Source organism: Pinus tabuliformis, chromosome 4_2, assembly GCF_031772625.1.
Source record: "Pinus tabuliformis cultivar Carrire ecotype Pingquan chromosome 4_2, CPIR1, whole genome shotgun sequence".
NCBI classification, from domain to species: Eukaryota; Viridiplantae; Streptophyta; class Pinopsida; order Pinales; family Pinaceae; genus Pinus; species Pinus tabuliformis.
This window is the reverse complement of record NC_142304.1, coordinates 996,774,620-996,793,080: the sequence shown is the minus strand read 5'-3', so window position 1 is coordinate 996,793,080 and position 18,461 is coordinate 996,774,620. Positions and strand designations below refer to the sequence as shown.

Sequence of the window (18,461 nt, the reverse complement as noted above, 5' to 3'; positions counted from 1 at the left end):
CTAGGTAATTGTAATAGCGGTAGAAATGAGCGCCAAATTGACCAATCACACCACATTCACTATTCTTCTCATGTAGTACAATTTCTACATTTTGTTGAAAATAGTAGCCAAAAAGTGATTACTTGAGGAATCCAAAATCAATTTAATTCTGGCAATAATTAGTGTCACCTTCATAAATACTTGGATGGAATCAATTTAATGCATCTCGCTGCTTTAAAATATCATAGAATTTGTTCCCTTTGAATACGACTACTACCCTCCAATATTTATGTCAATCGCTGCAAAATACGACAACCTTGGAGAAAAAAAAGTAATTATGTTCTCTCAAATGTAATCTAAAATCTAAATAGAATTGAAAATCTTAGCAATGTCTTACCCTTCCATTAATATATTAAAAAAATATTATACTTATTAATATGTAAATATTTTGATTTTGATTTTACTATATACATTATAAATTTAATTAAAAAAATATTTTTATTTAATTTTATTATTCATTCCATAACATATAAATACTTTGATTTTAGATTTAAAAACATATGTTGATTTTAGATTCTAGAATGCCTTGCCTTTTCATTTCCCATTACCAATTGACGTTTCTTCAACACCATTTTCCGATAAAAGACATTAATTTAAAAACATATGTTGATTTTAGATCTAAAAACATATGTTGATTTTAAATTTAAAAACATATGCATTGTACTCTATATACATGTATATAATTTTTTTCCCGAAGGTTGTTTTAGATTTCATAACATATTTTTTATTTTGCTATAAAATTTCTTATGTCATTCTGTTTTCAATATTAAAAATATATTTTTAATTTTATTATATATTATATAATTTAAAATTATATTTTTTTATTTAATTTTATATTATATAATTTTTATTTGATTATATATATATATATATATATATTTAAAATTTCATTGCAAATTATATAATTATTTTGGTGTAATTTTTTTGATATGAAAAATTCAATAATCATCTATCTAACATAAATCTTATCTTTGTTAAAGAATATGGATATCAATGGGTTATTGTGTAATTATATTATTGGAAATTATGAATATAAATGGTAAATAGGATGGTTAAAAGTAATTATATTGATACGCGTGTTTATTTTAAAAAGATTTTTAGAATTTTAATTGAATTATTATTAATTAAATTATCACAAAATATTCATGAAATATTAAAAAATATTTTAAGATGAAGAATTGAAATTTATTTTTTTACTTTTCAAATTAATATACAAAATACTATAAAATTAAATTAATAGAAAATTTGTACAGAATATGGTATTGATAAGGTTTGATATTGTAATAAAGGCTAGTCTATTTACAAGTTAAAATAAATAATCATAATGGAAAATTATATCATTACACCATATTCATGAAATATATTTAATAATCTCAAGATGAAAGATTGAAATTTATTTTATTTTTATTTTTCAAATTAATTTACAAAATATTATAACATTAAATTAAAATAAAATTTGTATAGAATATAGTCTTTGATAAGTATGATATTATAATAAAAACTAACCTACTTATAAGTTAAAAAGAATCATCATAATTGGAAATGATAATCATATATAAACTTATAATTTAATTCATTTTTATAATTTTTAATGATGTTTGGTAATCTAGATATATTACTAAAGTAATTAGATATTTTATTGAAAATAATGGTTTTAGAACGAGCCATGAACCACATAGGATAAATAAATATGCAGAAGATAAAATAGTTTCACACGATCCTTAGAATGAGCTAACATGTTGTTATTTTTTTTAGTTAACATATGTAAAGCTTGGGCACTTTTGAACCTTCCATTTCATTTGTACCTTTTCAACTAGATCTAGTAATCTCAACCTGATTCAGAGAGGCTTAGAAGTTTGTTTTTTCCCTGTGCATCTGTGGCATGATTATTGTTGCATGCAACAACATCAATGCTTGAAGTGAGATGTCCTCTTCAACATGGCAGAGAATGATTGAAAAAATCATCATCAATCCCATTCAATTCACCCTTATACTATATTTGCATACAATCATTTGGTTAATCTTATCTAACATGTGATCGTGGCATGATGATTTTTGCATGCAACAACCTAACATGTGATTGTGGCATGATGATTGTTGCATGCAACTCCATCAATGCTTGAAGTAAGAGGTCCTCTTCAACATGACAGAGAATAATTGAAAAAATCATCATCAATCACATTCAATGCACCCTTATGCTATTTTTGCATACAATCATTTGGTTAATCTTATCTAACATCTGATTTGGACATCTATGGTTAGAGAAGCCAACTAAGACTAGGCAATCATTAGAGAAGCTAACGAAGGCCACACAACCTATACTCATGATGAAGCAAGGGTGAGAAAGAAGAGAAAAGGAGGGAGTGCTTGATGTAGAATGGAATCACAGCTTACCAACAACTAACAACCACACACTGCGGAAACAAATGAGAAACACATGCATGCAATCATACACATTTCAAAAGAAATAAACATGCAAATATCATTTCATCAACTAAAACCAATTTCCATGTGCATATGAAGTCTCCTAGGCTATTTCCATTACCATAATCACAATAGGGCTTTGATGGCCTCTTTTGTTAGAGCCACATAACTTATAAAGACTATGAGGGTGAATTCCATTTTCACAAAACATGGACCACCTATTGATCATGTTTTCTTTGTCAAGAGTTATAGGTTCTTTTTCTAAATTTCTTTAATTAGAGAACAATTCAAAGGCACAGAGAGTATCTAACTCCAACAAAATTGGAAGAGTATCTGGAACATAGCAACAAAGGGAAATAGAGTGTGCAACAGTTGGATGAGTATCTAGAATGGGAGCAATAGATATCTTTGAAGGTCGACACAGGTAGGTAGGATGTGGGCAATTGAATTTGTTGATTTATATGTGCAAACTTTTTTAGAGTACAAACTTGGTAAAATGTTTGTATGTTAGCATTTGATCCAAAACAAAGAGGGACAAAGAAAACATGCAGATTCAACAATGACTCCCACAAATGTATGCTTATATTTTTTTTAACTTTTCTCATAAATATTATAGGTTCTTTTCGAATTGTAGAAAGTTAAACATGAGCTTTACAACTTGTCTATCAGTTGACAACTTTCTAACTATATTTTCTTACTGCTATCTCGTTCAAGAGTGGTCAATTTATATGCAACAAATAGTTCCTCTCCCTTTTTTGTGTATCAGTGACAAAACATTTCTTGGAATTTTGTCAGTTGCATTGACACTTTTTTAGCTAACCAGGTTAAAATTGTATTAGTTGTCGAGAAGATCATCAAACTCATCGATGGATTTTTGGTATTATTTTGCATTATCATTAGCTTAAGATGACATGAAATAATAAATATGTTTCTTTATGCCTTACATCCTTCACCAACATGACTCACTTCATCCAAAATTCAATCTTCCATCTCTTCTCTAATACTCTAATGTCAATCTCAGGAGAAATTACATCATCAAAAATTCAATCTTCTATCTATTTTCCATTACTCTATGACCATTCCCTTTCATGGGAGATTTCACTAATACACTAAGGTTCACCACAGTGCTAATATTCTACTTTTGTTCATCACAACACATAATATAAATACAATTATCTCAAAACATTTCAAATCTACAAATCCAATGCCAATTTAATATATCATTCATTGTTTGTTTGATTATGAAAAGCAAAGTACAACTTTTTCAAATTAAGAATGTTATCTCCCTCTTTTTACATCTATCGGGGCAATTGCTAGTTTGATTATGAAAAGCAAAGTACAACTTTTTCAAATTAACAATGTTATCTCCCTCTTTTTACATTTATCGGGGCAATTGCTAATCTTTGCACTTTTAAGAATATGGTTGATTTTTTTAAGGAAAGTTGCTCATCGCAAGGAGGTTGACAGCGAGTTAAGAACGTGAAAGGAACGGACAATTGAAGTTTTAAAAATGGGGCAATTATGGATTTTGGATTTTATTAAATTGTTCTCAGAACTAAAAATGAAAATTCATTTAATGACCCCAAATTAAAATGTGCATAGACGATCAAATTGAAGGCCTCCTGAGAATTTCATCCGACGCGAAATTACAATTCCACTCCTGTAATATTACAATTTTTAATTAATACAACACTGGCCGTCACACGGTATATTCCGGCTGTCAAATTACTCCGGCAATGTTGCCGCTGCCGGCTTCCGCTTCTTTGTATTTCCACGGCCGTCTTCCTCGATTCCACTGCCCGGGAAAAGATTTGTCTGCGACCGCTTTAGGTTTACTCCAAATAGCCGGACCGAAGAAGAAGAAAGAGAATCACCGTCTGTGGACGGAAAAGCCCTGTCGAGATTCACGAAGACCAGCGACGATGGATTCCCGTCATCTGACGCAGTCGGCTCGAGCGCCTTCGAATCATTCAAGGTGAGAGAATCGTGTGTGGCGCGGGCCGGAATCGAACGTTGAGCAACGGCGTTCATGAGCGGCGGCGCCGCGTAGAAAAGCTGCACCCACTGCGGATGGCCGGCCACGGCGAAGTTGTCAACGGACAGCGGACAGCGTTTGGGGACCGGCGGCGCTGCTGCCGGGGGGAGGAAACTGCAGGGCCGGTGGCGAAAGGTGATGAAGAGGTGAGCCGAACTGGAGCTCCGCTCGAAGGTAACGATGTCGCCCGCTTGGAGGCGTTTTTCTTTGACATAGCGGCTCCAGCCCTTGGTAAGCACGTAACTCTGGCTGCTGTTCCAGTAAGAATAGCGGAACCGCCATATTTTGTCGGTGCCGTCCTCGAAACTTAGCAGGACACCTTTACCCTTGCTCCTGCCAGACCCCACGTCGAGTGGTAAATATTTCTCGGCGTGCTGCTTCGGGATGACAAGGCGGTTCAACTTCCCGACGTCGCTGGGCGTCACGGTCTTGTCGAACAGGTGTTCGCGGGGATCCAAGGGATTCGAACGGGCAACCTCAGGAATTATGTGGGAAGTACTCTTATTTTGGTCCAATTCTTCGTCGTAGGTGTGCTTCCTGAGCATGTCCACGATCTCGTACTTGGAGTGTCCACACAAAAAGACTGCCTCCGTGTGGCTGTGGGCGAAGTCGAAATTGGTGATGGCTTCGGGGCCTAGAAACTTTATGGTGGCCCTATCGTAGGCTCTGGCGGCGTCTTCTTCACGATTGAATGTCCCTAGCCAGACTCGCTTGTGCTTCTCATATGTCTGCGCGCCCCACCGCCCGTTTGGCTGCAGCACTACGCCCTTGTACTGTGACGACGGCAGCTTCTTGCTGTAATTCTTCTCACCCTGCACCGATGGCATATTGACGGCGCTGATTCCGCTCCCCATTCTTTCCAGCTCCGTCTGACCCACAAATGAAGAAGAATTAGAGCAAACCGAGTTGCCAACAGGCGCAGGTAACGAGTTTGAGTCGTCCTCGATCACACTCCCGGCCTCCTCCTTGTCTGATCTTGTCGAATCACCTCTCATCGCCTTGTTTCTGCAGACAGCTGTCCACGTAGATTCCGGCTCGCTTGAATTAATGGAGCTCTCGTGACTGTCGCATTTGCCCAATCTTAAACCCAGATCCCAACTGTCATTGCTGCCCACCTGCAATATATACCCAACTTGAACGTTATGACAACAGGCAGCTTAATCCATACACAAATACTTACCCTTCTAATTCTCAATAAGGATGTTTAGATTTCAATAAAAAACAAAAGTGATGAAATTTGGATCTGTGGGAAGAAAAAGAGCAAGTAGATCTCAAAACCCGTTAAACAATCAAACAATAACACAGTCGACTTAAAAACATATACACAGTCACCGATCAATCCCAACTACAGCATGTGGCTCCAGCCAGAGACATACACAATGAGTATATGACATTGACTAACCTTGAGCAAATTACAAAGAGCCGCCTGCACGGGCACGGCCACACCACTGCCGGACATATTCTCCGGCCTTGAGAAACGCCCCTACAACTCGGATGCAATCGCAAAATTCAGGAGGAATGAAGAATCAGGGATGATACGTCGATCGGAACGACGTATACTCAATAGAGATTTATATACTGACGCAGCCCTGAATGAGTAGAAGGGCAAGTGAAGATATATGGGTAAAAGAAACTGGAAAATTATAGAAAGAGGAAAGCAGTAGGAAGGAGCATGTTTGAAGCAATGGTCTCTCTGCAGCTCCACCATAAATAGCAAATGGTCTTGCAGCCAGGCAGGCAGGCACGCACCCTTCCCTTGACTTTTGGATGCCCATTCCTATCGCTCTTAGCCGGAGTACTCATGTCTCAAATAATTTTCTACATATAGAAATCGACTTTTTTATGGAATTAAAGAGGATTTCAAAAAATACGATTTCAAGATTAAACTCAACAAATTTATAACTTCAAGAAAACAACTTTTTCTACATAGAGATCAACAAATTTGTAACTTCCAAAAAGAACCCATTTATTAACTTACTTCCCGAAAACCGAACACCGCGTCAATAATAAACCTCGCACTGAATCCCACGGCACCTCCAATCTGTGCCATACACTCTGGCTTCTTGAAAGCCTGGATGACGTCATGATGACCTGGTACAATGACGTCACTGTTCTTGTCCATTGCAATTTGCATCTGCGCCAAAATGATGAACGAGCACAAATTACTAGACCTCCTTTAATGTGCGTGGCATAAGAATCTCTGCACGTACTCCTTTCTAGGCTGATAAATTATTTTATGGTTTTGAAAAGAATGGGAGCGGTAGTCATAATTTTCACATGATTAAAGTTATGGAGTATAGTTACCTCATGTTTCAAGGATTTTCACAGAAGCTTTAGAAAAATCCTCAAAATAGAATGAAACTTCCAAACTTTTGTTTCACAAAAGTTTATTTCAAAGCCTTTTCAATAATCCGGTTGGCTAATAAGTTAGCTTTGTGACTAGGAGTTCCTGCTAAATCCTGAGTCAGTGTTGTATTATTATGTTCAGACTGCCTTTTGAATAATCGGGTTGGCTAATAAGTTAGCTGTGGGGCTAAATTAATTTTTAGATAAGTTAATTTTACCCACTTATGAAGTCACTCTGTATGTAGTGACAACTCTAGAGGTATAATAAAGTCAGTTTATATTCCACTGCATTACAATATAGATACAAATATTTTGTGTCAGAAAGTGCAATGCAAATGGTTTGCATCGAATTATTACATTCCACTGCAATACAATATAGATTTAAATATTTTAGGTCAGAAAATGCAATGTAAGTTGTTTGCATCGGAAACAAAAAAGTACGTAGCGATTTACAAAGTTTTGAAATATGTGTAGATTTAAGTATACTTACCAAGTTTGAATTTGGATTCAATACGGGAAAAATGGACTACATTAAATTTTATATAGAAAAAAATTTGGGAGTATCCATTTTACTATTACTTAAAAAAGCTTTTCAATAAATTTTTAAAGATCAAAATTAAATATTTTATTATTCAAAAACTAATTTTCTTCAAAAATTGTTTTCAATCACATTATGAAAGTTATAAATAAAATTAGATATTGAGATTAGTAGAGAGAATTCATCCTCATGGAAAGTCATGGAAAGTGAATGAGATAGAATTGAAATAACATGTCTCAAACCAGTATAGTTTTTTGTTGGTCAATCAATAAATAATAGTTAATGAGATTGTTTTCTAATAATACATTGTGAATTTTTTACTAATAATTAACCATAAAGAGTAGATCAAGAATCATTTATCCAAAAAAATCTAAAAACCATACAAATTACTTCTCAACAAAATTTCTTATAACAAGAAATTAAATTCTAACAAATTTTATTATAAATAAATAATTAACTATTATTCATCCTACTTCCCTAAACAATAATACTATATAAACAATATATATTAAAATTTAAAAAAAAAAACTTTAAAGAGTAACTATTTTAATTTATAAAATAATTTCGAAAAAATTAAATATTTTACTCTTACATTAAAACTTAACTACGAAGCTACCCTAATTCATTTTTACAATATATTTTCCCACCACCATTATTATTATTATTATTATTAATCGCTTCATTTTTACGTTGATTTCTTTTCTAAACTCCTTTGTTCTTTCCTTCTCCCCTATTGTTTAGAGCCATACATTGGTTACCAGTTGAAATTATGTTTAGACAATGGGATATCCTTAAATGCCTACTTTAAAAGAATAATCAAAGGCAACAATGACGTTTGTTATCACAATTTTCATTTCCTCTAATCAATTAAACACAGGTGTGGGTAAATTTCACCGACCATTCGGACATGCAATTTTCACATCGTCAGATTTTCATTTCCTCTAATCAATTAAACACAGGTGTGGGTAAATTTCACCGACCATTCGGACATGCAATTTTCAGATCGTCAGATTTTCAATTTTTGGAAGAATCTGACTTGTGGTGATGGATGTTGGGAATTTCTGATAATTCCAAACAAAATACTGAACAGAGGATAATGCTCTGTTTTAACACAAAGGATCTTAACACAGGGAAGCTAAAAATTTGTTTTCTGAGAACAGAGATTCACACCCATAAAATAACTTGTATTCATTAAAAAAAAACTGTTGTTACAAAACCATCTTCCTCTCACAGAGGGATTCTCCAAGAACACTTTAGTTCCAAAACAAAAAAAATTACTCTGTCTCTCCAGAAAATTTTACACGGCTGTGTGTAAAAATTTTCTTTATATTCACTGCTGTAAAAGAAAATCTTCTCGTTTCATTCACACTGCTGCAAATTTCATTTCAACAACAAAAAAAAATTCCTCTCGCACTGCTGCGCATATTGCATATTCAACTAACAACAAAATAGGGGATTCGCTACTGCGTTCATTCCCTTCGTTTTCACTCAACGAAGAAGATAAAAAAAAACTTACACCGTTGTGTGTTTCATTACATTACATATTCAAATGAACAACAAAAAAAATATAACAATACATCTTCCTATGCCCATACTTCTCGTGGATTAAAAAAAATAAAATTAAAACCTTTTACCAACATTCTACGAATGCAGTAAATTTCATTTAATTACTTTACTGACAAAAACCGACTGTCAACAAAACTTTCACTTCACGTTATGTTCATTTGCTGTAGACCTTAATATCAACCGTCGATTTAATCTGACGGTTATCGCTCGCTCACTCCACACGAACGTTATGCTCCGATGAAAACCACTTTGGCAAAACTATTGTGCACGTGTCAACTGCTGGGTGTAATCGCTGTTGTTTGAGAAAATACCACCATTGCAAGAAAGGCGGTGTGATGGAGAACATGCGGTTTTCTGGAATTAAATGCGGCAGGTAAAATTATTATTTCAACACTCCCCTTTAATTTCAACTACTGGGTTATCAGTCATACCCAAACATTTCCTCAAAAATTCAAAGCTTTTCTGCCCCAATGGTTTGGTTAGAATATCTGCAACCTGCTCCTGAGTTTTGCAATGTTCTAAGACAATTTCTCCACTGTTTACCAATTCCCTAATGTAATGAAACTTTGTGTCAATGTGGTTTGTTCTCTCATGAAACACCGAATTCTTGGATAATGCAATAGCTGAGTTATTGTCACAAAAAATCACAGTTCCTTTTACTTGCTCTTGGCATAAGCTCCTTAACATCCTTCTCATCCAAACTGCTTGACATGCTGCAGCTGTAACTGCCACATATTCTGCGTCTGCTGTAGACAATGCTACAATAGGCTGTTTTTTAGAAGCCCATGAAATAGCTCCTGAACCCATGTGAAAAACATAACCGGATGTGCTTTTCCGATCATCTACACTTCCAGCCTAATCACTATTAGTGTATCCAATTAAATTTGAACATTCTGAAGTAGTATATAAAATGCCAAACCTTTTAGTACCTTTAACATACCTTAGAATCCTTTTTGCTACCTGCTAATGTGCTTCTTTTGGCCTCTCCATGAATCTGGAAATTAAACTAACAACATACATTATATCCGGCCTAGTTGCAGTCAAATACATGAGGCTGCCAACTATGCTCTTGTACAAACTAAGATCAAAATCCTTGTTGCTGTCCTCTTTGCTGAGTTTTAATCCCATCACTGTGGGAGTGATTGCTGCCTTGCTCTCCTGCATGTTAAATCTTTCCAACACTTCATTAACATATTTCGCCTGTGAGATAAAAATCTCATTTCCATTTTGTTCTACTTCTATTCCTAAGAAGTATCTCAGCAAACCCATGTCAGTCATTTCAAATTCTTCTTTCATGACTGTTTTGAAATTTTCAATAAGATAATCATCATTACCTGTGAAAATAACATCATCAACATATAACACAATAATTAGTAATTTACCATCCTTTTCTTTGATGTAGACGGTGGATTCTTCCTCACAATTATCAAATCCATTTTCCAATAGATAGGAATCTATCCTACTGTACCATGCTCTTGGTGCTTGCTTCAGCCCATAAAGAGATTTCTTCAATCTACACACTTTGTGTTCTTGGCCTTTCTTTTCATAGCCTGAAGGTTGTTCAATGTAAACCTCTTCCATTAACACTCCATTTAGGATTGTTGACTTCACGTCGATTTGGTAAACTTTCCACTTGTTTTGTGTTGCTATGGACAACACTTCTCTCACTGTTTCCATTCTAGCAACAGGTGCAAAAATTTCCTCATAGTCTCTCCCATACTGCTGCTTATATCCTTTGACAACCAGTCTTGCCTTGTGTCTTTCTATTTTGCCTTCTGCATTACTCTTGGTCTTGTAGACCCATTTGACTCCAATGACTTCTTTACCTTTTGGTAGTTCAACCAAATCCCATGTCTTGTTTCTTTCTATGGCATTGATCTCCTCATCCACAACTTCTATCCATTTCTTATCCTTAATTGCCTCTTCGAAATGAATAGGGTCATCAACATGACAATATAATGCAAACAAAGAATTCATACCTTCATTTGCTGCCTCTTGCTCATAAATGTCACTTAAATTTCTGAATTTCTTACCTCTTTCATTTGGTGTACAAGTGCTTGAAGAAGCACTTGAATTTCCTCCTTGTGGTGTGCTTGTAGAAGCACTTTCATTTCTCCTCAAGGGTGTCCCTTGCTATCCTTGTGTTGGTGCTGCTGTTTGGGGATGTATTTCAGCCATCTCCTCATCATGTTCATCATGTGACAAAGAGGTTTTAACATTTACTGTTTTCTCTATGCTTCCATCCCAAGCTTCCTCCTCAATGAACTGAACATCTCTACTCACAATGAGCTTCTTGGTGGATGGGTTATACAACCTGTAAGCTTTGGATTCCTCACTATATCCAATGAATATACATTTCTCCCCTTTGCTGTCCAACTTCTTCCTTAGCTGATCTGGAATATGTGCATAAGCCACACATCCAAAAACTTTCATGTGGGTGACTCCTTGTTTTCTCCCACTCCATGCTTCTTCCGGTACTCCATTCATCACTAATTTTGTAGGGCATCTATTCAAAATGTACGATGCACAATGTACATCTTCAGCTCAATAATCATTTGGCAAACACTTTGCCTTTAACATACTCCTCGCCATGTCCATGATTGTCCTATTCTTCCTTTCAGCAACTCCATTTTGCTGCGGGGTGTACCTAGATGTAAACTGCTTATGGATTCCATTTTCTCTACAAAATCGTAGAAATTCTTTGGAGATATACTCACCTCCTCTATCAGTTCTTAAAACTTTGATATGCAGCACGCTTTGGTTTTCTACAAGTGCTTTGAAATTGCAAAATTTTTCAAACACTTCACTTTTGTTCTTAAGGAAATAGACCCAATTTTTTCTTGTAAAATCATCAATGAATGTTAGTATGTAGTGGCTGCCTGCAAGTGATGGAGTTTGCATCGGTCCACATAAGTATGAGTGGACAATCTCTAAGGGTGCTTTTGCCCTTATGCTTTTACCAAATGGAAAACTTTCTCTGTGTTGTTTTCCCAAGATACAACCTTCACAAAAGCTGTCTGGTTTCTCTATCAATGGTAATCCTCTTACCATTCCTTTTCTATTCAACAAATTAAGACCTCCAAAGTTGAGATGTCCAAATCTCAAGTGCCACGACCAATTTTCATCTTTTGGTTCGCTTTGGAAAGCCTCTTGTGTCACTGCTGCAATTACTTCTTTATTTTTCAAATCTGCCTTCATCCTGAGAGGGAACATCCTATTCCTTGTCATCTTCACTTCAGCAATACATTGTTTGCTGGGTGCTCTATCCATGATGGTGCATACATCATTCACAAAGAAAACATTGTAACCCTTTTGCACAAGCTGTCCAATACTTAAGAGGTTACATTTCATTCCAGGAACATAATAAACATCTGCTATGGTTTTCCTTTCACCCTTCTTTGTTAAGACATTTACTTCTCCTTTTCCCATAACAAAAACTTTATTATCAGTCCCTAGTGTGACTTGTGATTTCACATTATGATCTAACATAGAAAACAGGGCTATGTTTCTTGTCATATGGTTACTGCAACCAGAGTCTAGAAACCGTACATCTTCACTCTTTTCTTCAGCAATATTACAGGCTAAAAACAAATTGTTTTGGCTGATATTTTCTCTAGTGAAATTTGCACTAGTTCTATTATTCATATCATGATGCTTCTTCCTACATTCATTTGCATAATGCCCATATTTTTTACAGTAGTAACATTGGACATTGGATTTTTCATACCTTTGTCCTTGAGCATGATGTTGTCCACTTTGTTGGCTGCTGTCTTGGCCTTGGTTCTGATTTGGATTGCTGCCTCTTCCTTGAGCATTTGCTGGACTGTTTCTTCCACCTTTGTTTTGGCTTTTGCCTCTTCCTCTCTTGTTTCCTCTGCCTTGACCTCTTCCTCTTCTAAAGGACATCTGGGTCTTGAAGGCATGTTCTAGAGATGAGTTTTCATTCCTACTCAATCTCTGCTCATGTGTTATCAGTGATGCATGTAGTTCATCAAATGTGAAGTTTGAGAGATCCTTTGTCTCTTCTATGGTGGTGACAATCACATCGAACTTTGAGAGTAGGACCCTCAACAGTTTCTCCACAATCCTCCTTTCTTCAAGAATCTCTCCATGAGACCTTATCTGTGTGACCAGACCAATCACTTATGTGAAGAATGAGTTAATACTATCTGACTCCTTCATGCAAAGATTCTCAAAATCTCTCCTCAGCAACTGTAGTTCTGTTGTCTTCACTTTCTCCATGCCTTGATAGGCTGTCTTGAGAGTTTGCCATGCTTCTTTGGATGTCTTGGCTGCTGCTATCCTTGGAAACACACTCTCATGCACTGCTTGATACAAAAATATGAGGGCTTTTGAGTCCTTCTTCTTATAGCTCTTCAACAGATCTTTCTCTGCCTGAGTTAACCTATTAAACTCATTTTCATCTGCTGGTTCTTCAAATCCATCCTCAACAAATTCCCATAAATCTTGTGAGGCAAGCAAAGCTTTCATGGTTATTGCCCAATAGTCATAGTTTTTCCCATTAAACTGTGGGAGCTGAGTATTAAAGATACCCATGCTAGTGCTGGTGTTGGAGCCAACCATTCTTGCACTCTCAGCTATGCTTCAAATACTTGACTGTGTATTAAAATAACTGACTGTGAGGACAGTAACACAAAAAACTATCTTGAGAAATACCTTGACTGAGTCTTCACTCTGCTGGAGAAGCTACTGCAGCAAGAAGTCCTTCCTTCAGCTTCTTTGACACCTTCAAAGAGCCTGGACAAGCTCCAATACCATGCTAGGAATTTCTGATGATTCTAAACAAAATACTGAACAGAGGATAATGCTATGTTTTAACACACAGGATCTTCACACAGGGAAGCTAAAATGTTTTCTGAGAACAGAGATTCACACCCATAAGATAACTTGTATTCATTTAAAAAAAACTGTTGTTACAAAACCATCTTCCTCTCACATAGGGATTCTCCAAGAACACTTCAGTTCCAAAACAAAAAAAATTACTCTGTCTCTCCAGAAAATTTTACACAGCTGTGTGTAAAAATTTTCTTTACATTCACTGCTGTAAAAGAAAATCTTCTCATTTCATTCACACTGCTCCAAATTTCATTTCAACAACAAAAAAAATTCCTCTCGCACTGCTGCGCATATTGCATATTCAACTAAGAACAAAACAGGGGATTCACTGCTGCGTTCATTCCCTTTCGTTTTCACTCAACGAAGAAGATTAAGAAAAACTTACATGGCTGTGTGTTTCATTACATTACATATTCAAATGAACAACAAAAAAAATATAACAATACGTCTTCCTATGCCCATACTTCTCGTGGATTAAAAAAAATAAAATTAAAACCTTTTACCAGCATTCTACGAATGCAGTAAATTTCATTTAATTACTTTACTGAGAAAAACCGGCGGTCAACGAAACTTTCACTTCACGTTATGTTCATTTGCTGTAGACCTGAATATCAACTGTTGATTTAATCTGACGGTTATCGCTCGCTCAATCCACACGAACTTTATGCTCCGATGAAAACCACTTTGGCAAAACTGTTGTGCACGTGTCAATTGCTGGGTGTAATCGCTGTCGTTTGAGAAAATACCACCATTGCGAGAAAGGCAGTGCGATGGAGAACAGGCGTTTTTCTAGAATTAAATGCAGTAGGTGAAATTATTATTTCAACAATGGAGGATTATAAATCTTCTGACATGGGGAAGGGTCCCATAGACAGGTCTCGCACACGGACAGAACAGGCTCTGATCTTGATCTGGTCGTGTTGGAGGATAAATGGTCATGAAAATTAACAGTTGCAAATTTTTTTTAACAAATTTATTCAATGACCGTTGGTACCGAATTGAATTTTAATGTATTATTGACCGGATCGAACCAAATGGCCGAATTTCTGAATTCTTCAACCCGCTGAATTTGGTAAGTATGGAACGAAGTGTTTTATTTAATGGGTAAATAATTAATTAAATTTAACTTAAAATTGAATAGAAATATATATTTTTTAATTATTGCGTTGAGACCACTATCATAGAGATGTTGTAATATCATATTTAATATTTTCAAAATAAAAATAAAATTAAAAATATAAAATAAATAATTAATGATTAAATTAATTTTGATTTATCTAAAGTCTAGAGCTACCAAGTGTTTAGAGGGAAAAAAGATTTGATCTCTCTAGGGGCTTGGTGGATCTGAAGTTAAAATGGATCTAGGATGGTTGTATATAATGTTAGTTAAATATCATTAAGTATAAGAAGATGCTAAATAGAATAAAGTATTAGAGGCTTTTTAAAATTATTTTAAACTCAAGCTAGGATGGCATATCAATGCTCCATCTTAATTAGATCATTATTAGATAGAAAATAAATCATTATCTTTTCGCAAAATAAAGATGATATTAGAAATTATTACCTCAAAGTTTAAGGAAAATTTGTAGTGTACTAAGGAGTGAGAAGGGAAACGGTAATAAAGATATCACAAGGAAGTGATAAAACCAAAGAAACTGGTTATTTGTCAATTCCCAAAACCTTTCAAGACAAAAGAGTTGAAATGAAAAACATTTTATCTTAAATTGTCTATCATATACTCAAATTATATATCAATTCAAAATATTTGTCACACTATCAACCTTCTCCGCCTTTGAACTTACAAAAACTATGGTTATCTTGGAATACTTCTCATGTGTGTATGTATATATGTAATGCATATAATTCCAAGGAATATCTAATCTTTTAAAAATTTCATAGATAATTTTTAGTCTTAATGGATGTTCTTCATTATCATTAGGGTCCAAATTATTATTATTATTATTATCCAAGGTCACAGCCAAGCCAAACACTAAATTGGTTAATGTACATACTCACATGCTTGTGTTATTGTACATAGAAGGCCTCCATTATATAGCAATGGAGGAAGCCCAACGTTGGATAAGGATAACTGCAACAACTAGGTAAATACAAGTCCATATGTGAGCTTACAACTCACCATACTTAGCTCATAGTGAAATGAAGCATTGGAAAAGACAAACTCCAACACCCCCCCTTAAGCGAAACATAGGGAGTAAAATAAAGAAAAAAGAAAACAAAGAATGGGTCTCGACAATAAGGCCTGATAAGGTACCCATGTACAAACTCTCATAAACAGAGAAAGAGAGAAAAACTCGTAGCAAAAAACGCCCGCCCAAAAGAGAGAGATGAAAATGCTCAAATTATGATGGATCTAAAACTGTAGATACCATAATGATATACTAAATGGCAAAAACATAGGCCTGCTCCAATGAAGTATGGAATGTTGAAGTACCAAAAATCTGAAAATGATAACCATGAAACCTCAATGAGGTTAGTCGATCTTTGAAGTTTTATTGTTGCAGGGGCACAAGGGTGGCAAACACTATCAACTTCTTCCAAAAATCTTAAAAAAAAATAGGCGTCGGTAAATAACCAGGACAAGGCTTCAAACAGAAGCAACACCATCAACCAAAAAACAACTAATGAGGCGTGTAAGTATGGAAAACTCGGCACAAATGTTGTGCAACAACACTGCTGAAGTGGTTTGAACACCGTCACCATCAAACTAATCAAACAAAAAATGACAATTGTCAACAAAGAAATGACAACATCTATCACCATCTAAGCCCCCCCCCCCCCCCCCAAAACACAATTGAGGGAATAGTGGCAGTCAATAATGAAAAACTAATGCAACTTGGAAATATGAAGTCTTCAAGCATTGGTTGAAATGATGCCATGACCATCCATCGATCTATCCACAATTGATCCTGATGGTTGGCACTGGTCCACGATTCATTCTTTCACCTATGTTTTGAATCAATTTGAATTTTGGAATCCAAATTAACCAATAATGTTGGAACCTAGATGATTTCCTTTGATGAGGATGTGGAAATGCCTCAGGCTTTGTTTTTGCAAATTTAAAGCTCAGTGCTGCAACATTTTCATCTATAACGACATTAACAACGATTTCATCAACACACTTAATACAAACATTTTTTTCAAACACCTCACAAATGGATGTAGGTGATGAGGAAACAACAAGATCGTATCCAAGACCTGTTCTTGATGTTTTCACTATAGGGTTAATAGGATCAACAATTCCATGTCCATTATTCCCAAGTCCTCCTTTAGTATATCCCATCTTGTTAAGCAATCGGGATCCCATACCAGTAGTATGTTTTTCAAAACTAGGTGCAGCAATAACATGTGATGATTCATGATCATATGTATCAACCATCTGACAATCAACATCATCAAGTGTGGAAGAAAGAGAGCTTGGAAGTTCAACATCAAATGTCCTCATTTGACATTTATGAAGACGATTAACTTCCATTTCAAGTTGTTGCTTACACTCTTGCAGCTTATGAATGACCTCATATTTTTTAGTTAACTTTTGTGACAAAAAAGTTGATGTTGTTCCAACATTGTTTCTTTTAAGCAATCAATCTCCATAACATGTTAATGGTTTTTCTCTTCCAATTGATTTTTCAAATTTGAGTTAGAAAAATACTCAACTTCCTCCTGCAAATAATCAAGGAGGTTCATCTTCTCTTGGAATTCATCTGCAAGAATTTGGAGATATTTTCCCATGGTTGATTCCAAATGTTCAACCTTGTTGAATTTTTCAGCTTTGGAAGTTTGCAACCCATTGTTAAGAGTTGCGTTCTCTACTTGCAAGACAACTACTGCTGACTGCAATTGAAGAATCTCTTTAGAAAGTTCATATGTTGCCTTCTTCTCATGAAGCTCTTGTAACCTTTTACCCATTTTGAAAAGACCAAGTTGGAACATGTGTTTCAACTGACCGCAAAAGAAAAATTGCTACAAAAAAAGGTACCTGCCCACCCCACTAATTGAACTAGTTTAACCTCCCTCATGTGTTGTGACAGGTGGGTGATGTATCCTTGGTTATTTACCTGGTGTTTTAATATAGTTCAATTCGTGGGGTGGGTAGGTACCATCGCAATTCACTCCTGTCTATTTTTTGTGGTGGAGGAGATGGAGGGTAGCTGCTATGCCATGATGCTGAATCACTCCACATTTATGAATGACAAGACAAGAAGAAATGTCGAAATCAACCAGGCCATTGTTTATAGCAGCTGGTTGCAAACGGTAAACCAAAGGATTTTGTCAATACAGGGTAGAATCGCCATGAAGATGGCCTCTGCAAGCAACAAAAGTGGTGGCAGAACAAGGTCAGAACTCTCCAGGAATATTTGGTTCACAGTTCATGCAAGCAGGTGGTAAAGGAAATTGTTAAAGCGATCGATGAGAACATGGCAATTTTGTATGACCAGTTTTCAGGACTCGGAAAAGACATGGAACTATTACAAAAGACTATGGAGAGCTTGTGCATTGACGTGATGAGTTTGTAACAAAAGGTGGAGAACATTGAAATTAAAGTGGAGACTGCAACGGTCAGGGTGTTTAAGGAAGTATTCGGATTTGGGGACGGTTCTATCCTTAATGCTGAGGGTGCTGCGGTCGCTGCTATTG

The 18,461-nt window shown here is 35.6% G+C and overlaps 1 protein-coding gene across 1 annotated transcript; it reads right to left on the bottom strand.

Annotated features, from left to right (window-relative positions):
* Positions 1 to 4,188: 4,188 nt before the first annotated feature.
* On the bottom strand, positions 4,189 to 17,298 carry LOC149173008 (uncharacterized). The gene is made up of 4 exons (XM_089426540.1): positions 16,861 to 17,298; positions 6,477 to 6,632; positions 5,901 to 5,981; positions 4,189 to 5,613 (listed from the first exon to the last, which is right to left on the bottom strand). Exons 1-4 carry the CDS (start codon positions 17,296 to 17,298, stop codon positions 4,189 to 4,191), a joined length of 2,100 nt encoding a protein of 699 aa, XP_089282666.1.
* Positions 17,299 to 18,461: the final 1,163 nt, after the last annotated feature.